This window comes from Lissotriton vulgaris, chromosome 5 (genome assembly GCF_964263255.1).
Source record: "Lissotriton vulgaris chromosome 5, aLisVul1.2, whole genome shotgun sequence".
In the NCBI taxonomy this organism is placed as follows: Eukaryota; Metazoa; Chordata; class Amphibia; order Caudata; family Salamandridae; genus Lissotriton; species Lissotriton vulgaris.
In genome coordinates, this window is record NC_141693.1 from 846,412,455 (window position 1) to 846,430,264 (window position 17,810).

The 17,810-nt window shown below is 47.5% G+C and overlaps 1 protein-coding gene across 2 annotated transcripts in view; it reads left to right on the top strand.

Annotated features, from left to right (window-relative positions):
• SIRT1 (sirtuin 1) overlaps positions 1-17,515 on the top strand; it is a 491,295-nt gene extending 473,780 nt beyond the window's left edge. For both annotated transcript variants that reach the window (XM_086922398.1, XM_086922397.1), the window contains one exon: positions 16,448-17,515. In XM_086922398.1, coding sequence (XP_086778524.1) covers positions 16,448-16,710 — 263 coding nt within the window. In that variant the 3' untranslated portion in view covers positions 16,711-17,515. The remainder of the gene's footprint in view (positions 1-16,447) is intronic.
• The last annotated feature ends 295 nt before the right edge of the window (positions 17,516-17,810 follow it).

The following is a 17,810-nucleotide window of genomic DNA, read 5'->3' on the forward strand; positions in this document are numbered from 1 at the left end:
GGGGCTGAAGAGGCATTCATCCATGTTTCTGTTAAGAACGCGACGTCCGGTGCGGTGGTGTCTAGAAGATTCCAAAGGTCGATGGCATGTCTGTGGATTGAGCGGGTGTTGAGCAGGATGCATTTTAGGTGGTTGGTGTTGGGTCTCTGTGGCACGATGGAGGATGAGGAGTTGGTATTAGAGCCGTCGAACTTGCAGGAGAAGCATGAGAAGGGACCATGGGTGTGTCCAGGAGCGGCTTGGACGCAGTTACCCACATTTCTTACCAATGGTGGTATCAAAATATTACTTAAATGAAAATATAATCCTACCAGTTTTCTTCAAAAACCCAAAAACAAAAGTAGAAAGAAGTCTCCAATCCCTGGATGAAAAGAGGGCATTGTTGTATTTATCTGCAAAAGAAAGAACAGATACGCAAAACAAGACAATTGTTTGTCACTTACGCACATACCAACACAGGATCACCGGTCACAAAGGCTACAATTGCACGATGGATAGTACAAACCATCCAATCATGTTATGCCTATGCCAAAAAAGAACTAACAATGCGACCAACAGCTCACTCCACTAGAAAGAAGAGAGCAACTCTAGCTTCAATGGCCAATGTATTCATTGACACTATTATTCGTGCAGCAGCAACATGGGCATCACCACACACTTTTGCAAAACATTACTGTGTGGACATACAAATGAAAAAGGAAGCTCAAATTGGACAGAAGGTCCTTCAACACCTGTTTGCAAGGTCGGGAGAAACTGCTACCTAATCTAATGCACAGCTTGTGTATCCTGAAAAGGATCCACGCTGCAAAACGAAATGGTTACTTACCAGTAGGAGTAATTTTGCAGCTTGAAGAATTTTCTGGATTCCCACGCAACCCACCCAGCCTCCCCTACAAGGAAAACAAGCAGGTGGGAAAGCAAATGATTACATCAGTTCAGTTCAGTTCATAAACTTTATTCGGGTACCTTAGTACCCATAAAAGAACAAATTCATAACAAATACTAGCAATACTCTGTAAGTTAAAAACCTAACAATATAAATGTATATAACTAATATTGCATGATCATTAATATTTTTAAAAAGCTACCTATTGAGAATAGTTTCGCTGGGAGTGAAATGTTACATAAAACCATTAAAACATTTTTCAATTATGTCAAGAGGCTCAAGGATCCAACATAGACTTACGTGTTCTAATAGCTGTTCTAAGAAAAGTGCATGTGCGAAAAATCAATTCTACATCATCCAGGGTTACTATGCACAGGTAGGCCTTGTCCAATCTAATAGGCCGTCTCTTTTTAAAATAGGGATTTAAAAGCCACTTGGAGTATTTAATATAATGCTTACAGAAAAATAGAAAATGTATAATTGATTGACCACTCCCATCACAAGGACATATTTGGTTGAGGTTGGGGTAGTAACCAAGAGGAAAACAAAGTGCAAATTTGACAGGTTCGAGGCATGTGGGCTGCTGAATTCATATCTGTGCATAGATCGGCGCCTAGTGTTGGGTCCGGATGATTGCACATTGTTGTCCTGAAAGAGTCTTCGAAGTATCCCGAGATAGGTGGCTCCTCCCTCGGACTACAGTGCGCATGGGCATCCTCAGATTGTTTTTCGCCACTGTGGCAGAGATGGAGTATACTACAGTAAGAGATGTCCATGCAAAGAGTGAATGCTGCTGCTGCTGCGACAGGCACCGGGGAGGCGGGTGGGTGATATGAATGTCAGCAGCCCTACATGCCAAGAACAGATGCATACTGGTAAGTAGCATATTCCATTCGAGGCATGTGGGCTGCTGAATTCATATCTGTGCATAGAATGTATAGCAGTATCTCCCCTAGCGGTGGCTACCTGCGTCAGCTGCAGCAGTCTGGAAAAGAGTTATGAGAACAGCCTGTCCTACAGCAGCTTGCTGTTTTGAATGTACATCTACACAATAGTGTTTAGTAAATGTATGTGTGGTTGTCCATGTGGCTGCTTTACAAATTTCGTATAAAGGAATATTACCCAGGAAAGCCATGGATGCCCCTAGCTTGCGCGTGGAATACGCCCTAGGGGGAACTGTTAAGGTGTGTTTTCCCTTTAAATAACATATCTGGATGCACTTGCAATGTGCAATCATCCGGACCCAACACTAGGCGGCGATCTATGCACAGATATGAATGTCAGCAGCCCTATATGCCAAGAACAGATGCATACTGGTAAGTAGGATATTCCTTCCAGCTCTTAAATGGCATAATAGGCTCCTCTCCCAACAACTCCTTGGTAAAGTGAGATATATATGCAGGGGATAACAATGCTGTTCAATAGACATATAATTGCGCACAGATATTTTCCCAGATTCTGAATCAATTCTCTCTTTGTTGTATAGAGAGTAGAGAGCGTCTCGCAGTTCGTTTTTGGGCACTACTTCAGCTGTGCTGGGATCTAGGAAAATATGTTCTTCATTAATGCTGCGCAGACTTTGTTGCACTCCTCTTAGCCATGGGATTTCTCAGCACCATATGTGGATACAGGGATGCTCTGTAGTTTATATATTTTCTGAATTGCTAAAATAGCTCCAGTGGTCCTAGGACGTGGAAAGCATCGGAATCGAATTGGTGGCCTTTGAGAACTTCCTGGAGTGAGCTAAGTGCTCACTCCAGGAGCCGTTCGCAGCAAAGATCAACCCCAAGTAAACAAATGAACGTGTGCATGTCAATTTTTGACTATCTACTGTGATAGTGCCTATCTCTCACTTCCCTGGTCCATTGCACATTAAAAAGGATTTCTTAAAATTGACCCGCAAGTCTAAGCCGTTCATATACTTATTAACATTTTGGACCAAAATACGCAGAGAATTTGGAGTGCGGCCTGTAAGGACCGCATCATCTGCGTATAAAAGCACAGGGATAGATTTCTCATTAATTTTGGGGACATCTTGGGTAACTGTTTTCAGAGAGCTATTCAGCCCATTAATATACATAATGAAGAGAAGGGGGGCCAGAACACAACCCTGTCTGACCCCCCCTTCCTACATCAATTGCCCCCAAAACCTCCCCTCCCATACCGATCCTCACCTGTGCCTGGAGATCTTTATGGAGATACGCTAGGAAGTGTACCAACGGCTCGTCCAGCCCACCTGCCAGAAGGATTGTCCATAGCTTTGCCCTGTTAAAAAGGTCAAAAGCTGTGGGCAAATCCATAAATGCCATATAGATCAGTGACCTCCGTGCAATGGTGTATTTCCCAATAACCAAATTAAGGTTAAGGCAATGTTCGACTGTTCCCACCTTGCTCCGGAGGACTAACTGGTATGGTTCCAAAATATCGTTTTCCTCTGTCCAGGTTAAAATGTTGTTATACAGAACTCTCCCCAATATTTTTAGAGTATTGTCTATTAGGGATATAGATCTGTAAGTACACTGCTAGGACCTTTCTCCTTTCTTAAAGATCAGTACTATAATACTCTTGGCCCATGTAGCAGGTAAGCTGGCAAGAGTCAGGCTATTAAAAACATTCAAAAGCAATGGGGCCCAGAAATCAGGATTCCATTTGATTAGGTCAATCGGAAGCCCGTCTGGCACCGGGGCTTCGTTCCCTAAACTCTGCTGGATGGCCTCTTCTACTTCTAAAATAGTTAACTCTATGGGGGCCAAAATGCCGGGCACATAGGTTTCTGCCCCCGAGAATGGGGTGGGATAAATTCCTGAGAAATAGTTTACCCAGGCATCGCTGGAAATATTACAACTAATCGAGGTTGATAACTGGCCCATTGATCGAAGATCCCTTACTGCTGACCAAAAAATGTTACCTTTTTTTGAACTGGCTGCCTCAGAAAGAATTTCCCAACGTTCAGTCATGAAAGCCTTCTTTCTATTTACAGTCACTACAATATATTCCTTTCTGGCCAGTTGAACATCCGTTGCACACCTCGAGTTAGCTGATAGGGCCCTATGTAGGTTCCTATTGGCCAGTGTACATTCACGGTCAAATCACCTTGGGCTTTTTTCTGCTTCGTAGTTTCGATAGAAGTGTTTTTATGGCCTGGCATAATTTGGTAAAATCCTGAATTATCTCTGTATGTGGGGATTGCAGTGACAGGCAAGTATCAATAAGATGCATGTTGCCCTTAATTAATTCCCTAAACACTTTTCCACTATCGACCCCATTCCAGTGTAGTCTTAAATTATCAGTCAATAGCGTCAGGTTCGAAGCCCCACATTTGATCTGGTATGCGAGTCTTGGGGCGGAATTCAACAATATTTTGATGAGGTTATGACCCCCGTGATCCGATGCATTACATCAGTTATTTAATGGCCATCTCAAGGATTACAGAATAGAAATGGGGACAGAAGAAAGAATCTGAGGATGGCTACCATGCACCTCGACATCCAGGATACTGTCTTGAAGTCAAACAGGGGACATACCTGGCACTAAATGGTGGTCGACAGTGACCAAAACAAGGGTTGAAAAACACAATTCCAGACCCAATCACTAGATGGCCTAATAATGCACAACATGGCAATCCAGAAAATTCTTCAAGCTGCAAAACTTCTCCTACTGGTAAGTAACCTTTCAGTTTTCCACCCTACCTTCCCGCTGTTTTTTCTGTGATTCGGCTCCCAGACAGCGTGTGTTTCAATTGGTATTAATAAAGCAGGCTGGGCTTCTGGTATAAGGAGGATTCAAATTGGAGGGGGGGGCGAGTTTGTTCATCTTGGCTAAGAAGTCGAGGCTGTGAATGGTGATAAAAAGCTAAGGACTGATGAGGGAGACCAGGACTTGAAGTAATAAAGATTACACACGAACAAGGTCATTGTCCACATTACTGTTCCCACTAACTCACCCACGCCACTATTCTCTTTACCCTTCATCCATTCATTTATATGCCACTCATTCAGCCATAAAGCATCCATCTAAGCACTCTATCTTCTCTACTCTTCAACTCAAATGTGCAATCAAAAAGCACGTTCACTGACAAGCCCGCCATGTTGGTTTTGTTGATGCTTGTTTATTTCACTTGCGGGACAGCATGGCAGTGTTGTGCTTTCCTCGCATTCTCCCCGATCAATTTATTTCTATTTTTATTTTTTTATTTTAGTGCTGCCCAGCAGCTACTTACCCTACCCTCTCCTTTTACCATCATCCTTCCGCCAGCCCTCGCTTTATTTTATTAATTGTGGTACAGGCCAAGCAGCAAAATACTCTTTTAGGCTATGTGACTTTACCCCCTCCGCCCCATAGCTCTTCATGCCATTGTTTCTTAAACCCCAATTCCACCACATATTTAAAAAATGTTGCATCCTTTACTTTTTCAGGGGACTTGCAGCTGCACGCTGCTACTGAGCTTCACATTTCACAAATTCACAGTACGCACACGCTTTTGGGATGCCTATCGCTATGCCATTATTGCTCTGCGCCGCTGTTGAGTTTTTTTAATTTTAATTATTTTTGACGCGTACCCAGTAGATGTGCACTGTTTTAGGCTGGTCTGTTTTAGGCCACACTCTTTGCATTATATTTTCCACCCCCCTCGGCCTCCCCTCCTCCACTTTAATTACTTTTTTCCCCTAAGGGCCCTGCAGTTGAACCATGCTACTAGTCTGATTGCTCTTCTCCAAATGTGTGGCATCATGTACACACTTAACAGGCCAGATGATATTGGAGCTGCCACCTTAGATACAAATTTCCTCACAATTCTGGCCCATCTACCCCCCGATTCCTCCACACATACACAAGCGAAGGACACTGAAAGGTGCGGCCCCTGAGGCCTGTAGCCAGAGGCCACAGAGGCCAGACCCCTCTGGATATGCGCCTATTAAAGCACAGGCTTGCCCCTCCCCTGTCACTAAACACGTACAGAGTGCACCTTGCCCTAAACAGAGAGACTCACCAACTTAGTTGGAGCGGGAGATGGGGTCATAATGTATGCCACTGTTACTGGGGTTCTTGGTGATGTGCCTATACTGCATTGATGATGTATGCTGTACTGGAATTGTTAATAAAAAAAGTTAACATTGTCAACATTGCGTGCACGCATGGAGCAAACGTCTTTTGAATAACTTTTCTTAAAGCAATAGGAAAAATCGTTCAAAGATTGCGGTCGTGCCTGTATGAACATACATGACCGCCATCTTGGAATGATTTCTCTAACCGGAAAAGATAAAGCATTCAAAGATGAACTCCTTGTGTGCAAACTCAAGTGCAACAGCATCTAGGAGAAAATAGTGGCAAACTTATGGGTTTCACGAAAGAGACTCCTTTGGCTTTGCCAATGTTTTGTGCAGTGAACAGACTTGTTTTACAGCATGTCAAAGTGCAGTTTCAGTAGAATGTAGAGGTGTAAAGCCTAAAGCCAGATTGGAAAAGGTTGATTCGTTTATGTCAAGGAAGACATGTTGTGAAGCAATTAAAAACCAGGTGTTACAAGATTTTAGAGGATGGAAGTTGTGAAACAAGGACGAAGATTTGCAGGGTTGATGGGATCAGCAGTGGGTGCCTTGAATGAGGGTAGGATAACCACTGATTTGAACGATCAGTAACTTAATCAGAACCAGATACAGAGTAGTATCTGAATTAATAGGGTGCGTGTTTAAAGGGCTGCAGGTTTGGTAGTTGGCCTTTTTTTTTTTTTTTTTTTTTGAAACCTTTATTGTGCATCATAAGCATACAGTTACGGGCCCACAACCATGCAGGCCGGCCTCGAAAGCAATTGGGAGCACAAAGAAGGAAGGATAGAACGGCCCAGCAGTCCCAAAAACAAAAAGCAGCAAGTGTCCAAAACATGACATATAAAAAGAGGGGCCGCCGGGTAAAGGAGAAATTAGGTTAATTTTAAATTTTATAAAAACGAAGGATCAGGCGCATACAATCCACCGACAGTACATTACAGGCAATGAACCCAGCCAGTTGGCTACAGAACGAAGGATGATAAGCAGCACACAATAACACTAATCAGGATGATAGCACAGTCCAACAGAACATACTGGCCATTGCCCGCCCGACGGACGTGGAACATCTAAATCCACTAAGGCACAGGACCATCAGCAGAAAGAAGAAGCAACTCTACACCCAAGAATCCTACTGACCCGAGAGGAAGAAAAAGTGAAAGAAAAACAAGAAGGAAAAGAGAAAGAAGGCCCATAGGAACTGAAACGAAACAAAATCCCCACCCCCCAACCCCCCACCCTGCACGCATGCGGAGGCTACGGCCTGACCCCCCCCCCCCCCCCCCCCCCCTCCCCTAGCAGTGTGCCTGTCGCCCATTAGAACCCGAAATTTAGAACAAGAAAAGGGAAGAGGAAAAAGAAATAACACAGTTCACATAAGACCGGAGGAGGGCCATACAAGTATACCCAAAACTACCAGCATGTATTACTCTGGCCGCCCTTACCCCGACCCCGCCACCAATACAATACCAATGTGCAATATCCCCGGCAGTCCATCAGCATCCCAGCAATACAAGAAAGACAGTCCTGACTTGAGAGGGGGCACCCTCAACCTTGCCCCCTACGGTACGGTGTAGCGACGCAGTCCATCTGCACGATAGACATCCGGGAAGAAGGGAATGAACCAGGGGACCACATCAGAATGGGAAGACGGCCACCAAAGTCCATCCGACACAGAGCCATATGGTCAACAGTGGTAGAAGAAGAACCATCACACGGCAGTGGTCCATCAAAGTCAGCTAGTCCAAACAGTAGCATCCACTCCAGGAGAAGGGAATGAGTCCCGCCAGAGTTCCACAAAGGAGCCGCCAGGCATGGTGTCCAGCGACGTCTCCCCAGCCATAGCACCGCTCCAGAAACTCCGGACCTCCGTAAGGGTGCTCCTGCCAGTACCTCAGCAATGTTGGAGTCTCGCAACCCCAACGTTTCAATAGCGACCGGGGCGAAGGAACCACAAGAATTAGATACAGGGTGTGGCGCAGTGTCCCGCTCTCGAGGGCAATCTCGGTCAAGCAAGGGGGTTGTAGCCAGAATAGCATCCAGCCGAGCCCCCAATTCACAGGCAGCAGTACACAGGACAGCCCTCAAAGTGCCTAGGGCGCCCAATATGTCTCCGAGCAACAGTGGCGCCTCAGGAAGAAAGGACGCAGCATTATCCTGTATCCGGGGCGAGCAGAGGCGGAGCTGTCCAGATAGCCGGCCGCCATCATCCTTCGCAAACCCTTGAGCACCCTGCCGATGTTGAGCCCGGAGAAAACAGTCTGGAGGCACAAGGGCAGCGTTCTCCATCTCCCCACAATATTTCAGTGGCGTGGGCAGGCGTCCGTGTTCGCAATTGCAGCCCTGGGTCCACACTTGCAGGAGACGAAGGCAGACAGGAAGATGGCGTCCGCCTCGGCGCTCGGGGAGACAATGTAGCAGTGGAGCCGTCCCCGGGCCGGAGAGATGAAACAATGTTACCCCTTTAGCAGCGGTGCCCACAGTCTACGTAGCGGCAAAACTGGATGCGGTGATTGCAATGCAGCGGACACGTTACACCAGCCGGCTCCGTCCTGCCTGTAATGGCCGCCGTCTCTGTATGCAGGGCCGGTCGCACTCGAGGAACAAAGACCCGGAAACAGCCGCTCGGCGTCTGGAGGAGGTGAGGGCGTTTCGGGACTTCCACTGCCGGGATCGAGCAGAGAGGCACATCGGCATGACCGGGTTCGCCTCCCAGTTCCGCTGGTGTCACGCAGTACGAGGATGCTAAGCAGGATGATGCGGAAAACGGGAGAATGGCGAAAGGGTCAGCGGAGCCGAGGAGTCAGGCGGCCATAATGGTTGCGAGCCAGGCTCCTCCCCGTAGTTGGCATTCTTAACTATAGGAATAGGTTCTGTTGGAGATTCAGTGGCAAGGCCAGTTTATCTGGAAATGATGGGAGTAGATGGTGAGTAATATTGCTGTGGTTGTGGGGCTGCTAACCGGGAGTCAAGTTAGGTGCTGTTGTCCTAGATTATGCAGGCTGAGTCTGAGGCTGAGATGAGTGGCTGAGTTGAATGAGCAGCAAGAAGGCAGTAGATAGTGTAAGTTTAATGACTTTTGATTATCACTATCTTGTGGCAGTGTGCCTGCATGTTTGTTTTAATCTGAGTAGATGGAGAGAAGCAAGCTTGCTGAGAAGTACATTAGCCTAAAAGCTTGTACTTTGGATGCTTTAAAAGTTGAGTGAAGTTTGAGGTTGTTGTGCAGTTGGTCAATTAATAAGTGTAAGAGTTGGGGGAATGTTTGTTTTTGGTAATAGGATGGTGGTTAATAAGGTTTTGGATTATGTGAGTTTTGACTGCCATTCGTACCATGGCATGGCCCTATAAGGGATTAATGCTTGGCGGTGCTTGCAAAAGTGTGTTTTCGATATGAGATTAAGATCAGGTGGTTTCAGAATGAGTTTACGAATGAGTGATAGAAGAATTCAGTAAAGAGGGCCCAGTACATAAGATTGTTGCGATCAAGGTTTACATCAGCTTGAATAATAGGGATATTAGGTATTGGACTAAGACTGTGCCAAGTTAATCGAACAAGGAATCCGTGATGTAGGGAGGTGTTGGATGTGGGATTAAATGGTCAGTAATGGAGTAGGTTTCCAAATTAGAAAGTGTAGAAATAAGCATTGGGGATAGGAAGAGTTGAAACTGACTTGCTGAGGAGACCTAGCGCCTCCCCTTGCATTGGTTCTGTGGCGTGCAAAGGAAAGGGGCAAATTCTGTTCCTGAGACCAAAACCTGGAATGAGTAAAAAGCGTAGTCTTTCGGAACAATACATGCTTTGGTAGTAGCAGTATAGTGTAGTGGAGGCAGGTGAGCATCAAAATGATCCTATATATAGGTGGATTTTTTGCATATTGAACAATCTTTCAAAAAGCAAAGGGAGATTTTGGGAGGTATAGTAGATGTCTTTAAAACCACGAGGTTGAGGCATTTAAACATGAAGATGGTTGTGGCATTTAAACATGAAGATGGTTGCATGATGATCTATATAGTGAAAAGGATACAGGAGAATGTAATTGTGATAGAGGTGCATCAATGAACTGAGCCTCTAAAGATGCGCTGTCTGTTGTGATGCCAACCATAGTTATTTTTAATTTGGAGCCTAATGTTGCATAAAACAACCAAATGTAAACAATAATCTTGAAATAGTAGGTCAAGAGTACAGATTAAATATAGGACTCCCATACCAATAATTGAATTTCCATAAAGCACCAGGCAGGGTCCATCACCAGTTTTTTGGGTTAACATACAGTGGCAGAAAGTCTTCTCGTCTGTCTGAAATATTTTCCGGAGTTATGACTTGGGTGCAATGAGCCTGGGTCTGATGGTGTGCAGCACCGGTTGGTGTCATAGGAACGTGCACTTCATGACACATCTGCGCTATCAGTATTTTTGTTACTTCCTCACTTTCCTTACTGTGTAAGCCCACACTTCTTTACCCGCCCAGACTTTTCTCTTAATAGATTTTCTTTCAGCAACATCCAAGATGACGCTCGTTCGTAAGAATTTTAATATGTAATCAAGAAGTTGTTCAGGCGTTTTTTTTCCTGCTTTTTCTGCATCTTAGCAACCGTCAACATTCAGTACCCATCATTAATATACATATCTGAAAGAGACACGTTAGTGATAGATTTCTTACCTTAGAATATCCCCAGGCGTCAGACTGGATCCGGAAAGTTTTGCTTAGTAGTACCCCTGCGCATCAGTAGGTGGCGTCCTGTGGCTCTGCGTCCGTTGCTGGTGTCGTATGCGCCAAGATGACGGCACAGAGACTACTTAGGCACCACCTATGCGCGCTGAAGTCAGTTCTTTCTTTTTCCACGCCAGCAAACGCAGATCCGGATTGAGCATGTACCTTAGTCACTTTTTGACTGCTATTTTTAGACTTTTGCCTCCCCCCCCCCCTTTTTATTTTTTCTCCTGGTGCACGTAGAGTTGCCCGGCTTTAAGTCTTGTGGGACCTGTGTCCGTAATATGTTGGTGGCAGACCCCCACAATGTTTGCCTCTACTGACAGAAACGAATCACGACTTCCGGGACTGTCGAGCCATGGCCCCCAAGGCCTTGCGGGAGCGGCGCCAGAAATTGCAGGGAGGTCCAGCATTCGTCACATCACCGCTCCGGGTCTAGGGGCCGTTCCTGGGACCGCTCGCGGGACTGGAGCTGTTGTTCCTCGGACTCCAAGCCTTCGCCTTCGGATTCCGGTAAGCGACGCCATAAAAAGGAGTCGAAGAAGCGTGTTCGCTCTCAGACGTCCCCCCGTCGCTCCTCGGAGGCGGATGAGGGGGACACGGGGTTCGCCCCTGCGGCTCCTCTGGAGCCTGGGAATCCCGCGGCCTAACCGCCATACACGGGTCCGTCTTGCAGCCAAGGACTACCTTGTTAGGCCTTGGGCTCCCACTGGTGCGCCTTCGGGCCCCGCGGTCCCATGTCCAAATCCTGTTGGCCCGGCGCCTCCGCCACCAGCTTCAGCCCCGGCGCCACAAGATCCTACGCCGCTGGCTCCATCCCTGGCTGCACGAGGTGCAGCGTTGCCGGTTCCGGCCCCGGCGCTGCCCTCAGCGCCACACTGGGTGCTGTTTATCCCACCCTTGCCCCTGTTCCAGGATCATTTTGTTCCGACCTGGGATCTGCATTGGGAGGCGGCGCTTCTCCTTCTCTGCCGCCACGACTGCACCCCTCTACCCCAGAGACGGACGAAGACTGGGAAGGGTCAGAGGACCCGCTTGCCCGGCAGTGTGACTCCGAACAGGATTGGTTGGATGCCTTGGAGGATGCAGGCGACCTCGATGTCTCCTTTGACCCGGGGTTCGCCTCTTTCCCCGCCTACGATGGAGGAGCCTCTTTCCCCGCCTACGATGGAGGAGGGTGCCTCCTACACAATGGTGCTTAGTCTTGCTGCTGAGGTCCTCAACCTTGACATCCCCACAGTGACCCTCAAGACCAACCTCCTCACTGAGTTGCTCCAGACGGCGTCTACTTCGCCGGAGCCGTTGCTTCCCTTAAATGACACCCTTACACATGTTCTCTTGGGCACTTGGTTGAGGCCCCGGTGGATAAAAACATCACCAGACCCCGCCAACCGGCGCCCCCGCTTTCCTGACCACTAACCCTATGCCTGAGAGCCTGGTCATTCAGGCCTCAACGTCACAGAGTGCCTTTCCCACGGCCCAGCCGGATAAGGACTCTAAAAAACTGGACCAGTTTGGGAAGCACTTGTTCTCTTCGGCCAGCTTGGGGCTGCGGTTGGTGAACACCACTTGCTTGTTGGGCTACTACTCCCACACGGTTTGGGATGCCGTTGCACAGGTGTTGCCTTAGTGTTCTGAGAAGGTACAGGCTGTCCTTTTTCAGGCAATTGGTGAAGGTAAGGATTCGACTAAGTTTGCCATTCGTGTGGGTTGGACACCGCCAACTCATTGGGCAGGGCGATTTCTATGACTCTGGTGTTGCGGCGCTATGCCTGGTTACGTTCGACTGGGTTCTCGCCCGATGTCCAGAACTCACTCGTGGACATGCCTTTTGATGGACCCGCCTGTTTGGCAACAAGGCTGACAGTGTACTGGCGCTTTAAGGACTCACAGGCCACGGCCAAGTCCTTGGGTCTTTCTGCTAAGAACCCAGCCACTCCTGGTTGTCTTTCCTTTCGTGGCCAGAGCAGGGGCACCCAGGCACGTTCCTTCAACAAGCCTGTGCAGAACCAGCCTCAGGGCGGCTGTGGTTGCGGCTTTCGCAGGGGTTGGGGATGGGGGGGAATCAGCATGTGGGTCAGTCCACCTCCACCCCCGCTGCTCCTACCTCCAAACCTTCCTAGTCCGTCCTTCGTGGAGCACCAAACGCCGGTGGGTGGCAGGATTCGCCACCACTTCCCCCACTGGCGCGATATCACATCGGACAAGTGGGTGCTGCAGATAATCCGCAAGGGTTACTCTCTTCCCTTTCAGACCTCCCCACCAGCCTTGCCGCTTCGGTGCCACCGCATGTCGGGGGATCATTTAGTTCTTCTCCAACAGAAAGTCACGGCCCTCTTGTGCAAGCGGGCCATCAAGTGCGTTCCTGGGCCAGAAGTAGGGAGTGGTTGTTATTCCAACTACTTTCTGGTCCCCAAGAAGGACAAAATGGGGTCTGCGTCCTATCTTGGACCTCCAGAACGTCAATCACTACTTCCGGAAGGAGAAGTTCAAGATGTTGGCTCAGGTCTTGGCTGCCCTCCACCCTGGAGAGTGAATGGTAGAATTGGACTTAAATGACACATATTTTCACATCCCCCGTCCTGCCGGCCAACTGGCGTTACCTGCGGTTCACGGTAGGCCAGGAGCATTTTCAGTTTACCCTGCTCCCCTTCGGCCTTACCAGCATCCCTCGGGTGTTCACGAAAGTGATGGCAATGGTCGCAGCTCATCTGCGCAGGTCAGGGGTGTCAGTCTTCCCCTACTTCGACGACTAGTTGTTGAAGGTCGGCTTGCCCCAGGAAGTAGTCACCCACCTTCAGACTACGCTGACCTCCTGCATTTGCTGGGGTTCTCCATTAAAGCTCCAAAATCGCACCCGAGTCCCTCTCGGAAGCTCCCCTTCATCGGAGGGGTTCTGGATTCGATGCAGTTTCGGGTTTATCCTCCTGAGCAGCGAGTCCGAGATATTCCGGCTATGATTCCGATCTTTCTGCCTCTATTCCGGGTTTTAGTCAGGATGACCCTCCGGCTCCTGGGCCTGATGGCCTCCTGCATCCTGCTAGTGCAACATGCTAGATGGCATATGCGTTGCTCTGCAGTGGGACCTGAGGTTCCAGTGGGCGCAGCATCAGGGCAACCTAATCGTTGATGTCCAGATCTCGGAGGGCACTGCACAACACTTGCAGTGGTGGCTCACAAATCGCGATTGGGTCAATGGCAGATCCCTCTCCCTTCCTCAACCGAGCACACAGTAGTGACGGATGCGTCCCTCCTGGGATGGGGAGGCCACTTGGGAGAGGTGGAGATCAGAGGCCTCTGGTCTCCGGCGGAGTCCCGGCTCCATATCAACCTTCTGGAGCTGTGAGCGATCCAACTTGCACTGAAGGCATTCCTTCCCTCTGTGCGGGCAAGTGTGGTGCAGGTGTTCACGGACAACACCACCGCCATGTGGTTTTCCAACAAACGGGGCGGGTGGGGTTGTGGACCCTATGTCAGGAGGCTCTGGCTGGAACATCAAAGCATTACCTTGGTGGTTCAACACCTAACAGGTTCTCTGAACGCCAGGGCGTACAAACTCAGCCGCCGGTGCATGATGGAGCACGAGTGGCATCTGACCTCGGACGTGGTGCAAGATCTCTTTGTGCAGTGGGGAGAGCCCTGGTTAGATCTATTCGCCACCGAAGAGAACGTGCATTGTCATCAGTTCTGTGCGTTGGAATTTCCAAGGCGGCACTCACTCTGAGACGCTTTTCGTCTCGAGTGGAGCTGCGGTCTATGGTATGCCTTTCCGCCTCTACCACTTCTACCCAGAGTGCAGAAGAAGATCAGGCGTGACTGGGTCATTCTTGTGGCTCCGGACTGGGCTTGAAGAGTATGGTATCCAGAGATACTTAGTATGAGCATCGATCCCCCAATCCGTCTGCCTCTTCTGGAGGATCTTCTGTTGCAGCAGCAGGGGACGGTCCTTCACCCGAACCTGTCCAGCCTCCACCTCCATGCGTGGAGATTGAGCGGCCACAGTTGGCGGCTTTCAACCTTCTCCAGAAGTCTGTAATGTCATTCTGGCAGCCAGGCGTCTCTCCACTAAAACAGTATAAGCCTGCCGATGGAACAAATTTGTGGCATGATGCACAGCAAAGGCTGTGGATCCCCTTTCTGCCCCTCTTTCTGAGGTCCTTCTATTTCTTCTGTCTTTGGCCCAGCGGGGCTCTGCTCTGGGCACTACCAAAGGTTATCTTTCTGCCATCTCCGCCTTATTAAGGCTTACTGATCAGCCTTCTCTTTTTAAGTCCCTGGTTGTTAACCGTTTCCTCAAAGGCATTACACACACGTTCCCTCCCGTGCTTTTCATAATGCCTCAGTGGGACTTGAATCTTGTCTTGACTTACTTAATGTGCGCTCCCTTTGAGCACCTTAATAACTGTCCCTTACGTCTTCTCACCTTAAAGACGGCTTTCCTGGTAGCCATCACCTCTGCCAGAAGAGTGAGTGAGCTCCAGGCTCTTTCCCAGACCTCCTTTCCTTTTAGTTCATCCGGACAAGGTGGTACTGAGGACCCGTCCTTTTTTCTTGCAAAAGGTTGTCACGCTCTTCCACATCGGGCAGACCATCACTTTGCCCACCTTTTTTCCGCCTCTGCATCCTTCCAGGAAAGAGGAGAGGCTCCACCGTCTGGACCCGAAACGTGTGCTCGCATTCTATCTGCAGCATACACTACAGTTCCGGGTGGATGATCAGCGCTTTGTTGGCTACATGGGTGCTTAGAAAGGTCGGGCTGTGCACAAACTGACCATTTCCCGGTGGGTCGTTCTGTGCATCAAAGCATGTTACTGCTTGGCCAAGAAGGAGCTTCCTGTGGGACTGTGTGCCCATTCGACCAGGGCAACTGCAGCCACTACTGCCTTGGGACGCGGCGTTCCCTTGCAGGACAACTGTCAGCCAGCTACGTGGGCCTCACTTGCACACGTTTACCAAGCACTACTGCCTTGACAGTCAAGTCCGGAGAGACAGCTTCTTTGGCTGTTCTGTTCTCCGTGACTTCCTGGTGTAATTTTGTTCGCAGACTCTCCACCGGGGTTGGTATTGCTGGGGAATCTCTTCTAAGGTGAGGAATCTATCACTAACTTGTCTCTTTCAGATGCACAAGTTACTACTTGTGTAACGATATATCTGTAATAGACATTAGTTAGTGATAGATTCCTTACCGCCCCACCCATCCTCCCCGTTCTGCGAACTGATTACTAGGGTTAATGTCATTCCCTTTTTGGGCCCTAGTTTATGCACCAATGGTCAGCATCTTGCATGGCTCTGCATTCCTGGCACGGAAAATCATGTACAGAACCGACGTCAGCGCGCATGGATGGCGCCTAAGTAATCTCCATGACGTCATCTCGGTGCATACGACGCCATCGACTAACGCACAGCCGCAGGACGCCACCTAATGACGCGCAGGGATACTGCTAAGCAAAGCTTTCCGGATCCAGTCTGACGCCTGGGGATATTCTAAGGTAAGGAATCTATCACTAACTAATGTCTCTTACAGATATATTGTTACACAAGTAGTAACTTGTGCATTGTTTGTAATTAAGTCATCATTACAACAATCTAAAAAACAGTGCAAAGTAATTTTGCACTGGTGAATATTGCTTCTGTTCATAGCTTCGCATTCTGGAAACCTTGTTTGCTTTAAGAACAGGTGGCATTCTGCAATCACTTCGTGCCGTAATTTGGCTTTCTGAATATTGTCATAGACTATTTTGAATGTTTGTGCAACATATTTGTGTTTTTTAATAACCATTTACAAAATATTTTACCTTTCAGGTACACAGTACTTATATCTTACTCCAAATCGGTACATTTTTCATGGTGCTGAAGTTTATTCAGACACGGATGATGTCATATCGTCAAGTTCTTGTGGAAGTAGTGATGAAAGTGAATCCTGTCCTAGTTTTGGCGAATGTACAGAAAATGATAGTGATAATGACGAGTGTTACAGTGCTGTGGAGAATGAAACCAGTGTTTCAACTGAAGTAATCGAAAGTTGCATAGGAGAAAACGAAATTAAAAGAACGATGAGCAATTGACGCTATTCCCAGAAGTCATCATTCTTTTTAGCCTACCACAGTGTACACCAGCATTCAGATGTTGACGTTATCAGAACGAGCATGTTACCAGTATCATAATTTTCTGTTTGTGTGGGTGCTGCAAGAAATGCCATACAAGTATACTTTTTAAGCTTAACAGCTCTTCTACGTAAAACATTCTTTACGGCCAAAACAAAAGTAATTAGATGTTGTTCTCCTTCTAAACTTGCTAGTTTTTTAAACCATTTCATTAGAGCCTATTTGGATACAAAAATACTAGTGGCAGGAGTTAAATGAGACCAAAGAGAACTGTAACATTTGTTATGATTTTACGGTGCAATTGACCCACAGCTCATTTGTATCATCATTCTGTAACACTAGTATTTGACTTTTTTATTACTGTTTGGTTATTGCATGCAGTTTTTTATTTCATATTTGCCTCCCACTTGTGTGTAGATAGAAAGTGAACAATTAGCAAAAGTTTCCAAATGTAACTATTTAAAATTGTGATACTGCAAGGGATAGAAAAAATGTAAATTTATTTGCAGTGTTTTGTTACCACTGGTGTCCTAATTTATTTTGGACATGCAGCAATCAATTGTAAATTTGCCCTTATCGTCTGGACAAGGCGGAATGTGTAAAAAGAATGTACCTAGCCACTTTCCTCAGGTGACATGGAAGGGGCTTGCATCCTAAATAATTTTGTAAAGTAACTGATGTACTATGATCCTGATGGTTGTATATCATTTACAATCCTTGTAAACATTTCACTGAATGCAAATAAAGTGACTTTTAAAAAGTAAAATGGGTCATGCTGTTTCAAGATTATTTTTTTGATGATGTAACTGTAAGGAGCTGTTTCTCCTGCAAAATGATTTTAGTTATGAAATAATCTGCTACATTTGTAGCAGTCATTGTTGGGACAGAAAAGTCCCCTGCATGGTGATGGACATGCACCCCTATCCTGAGTGCTGCAGCTGTATGGACCCCTGTTAATGACTTTAGGTCGAGGTCAAACACTGTTAATGCATGTGTGCCATGATCTAGGCCTGTCTCCTGGTAATGCGGTCTTGTTAGAGACAATTAGTTATAGATTCCTT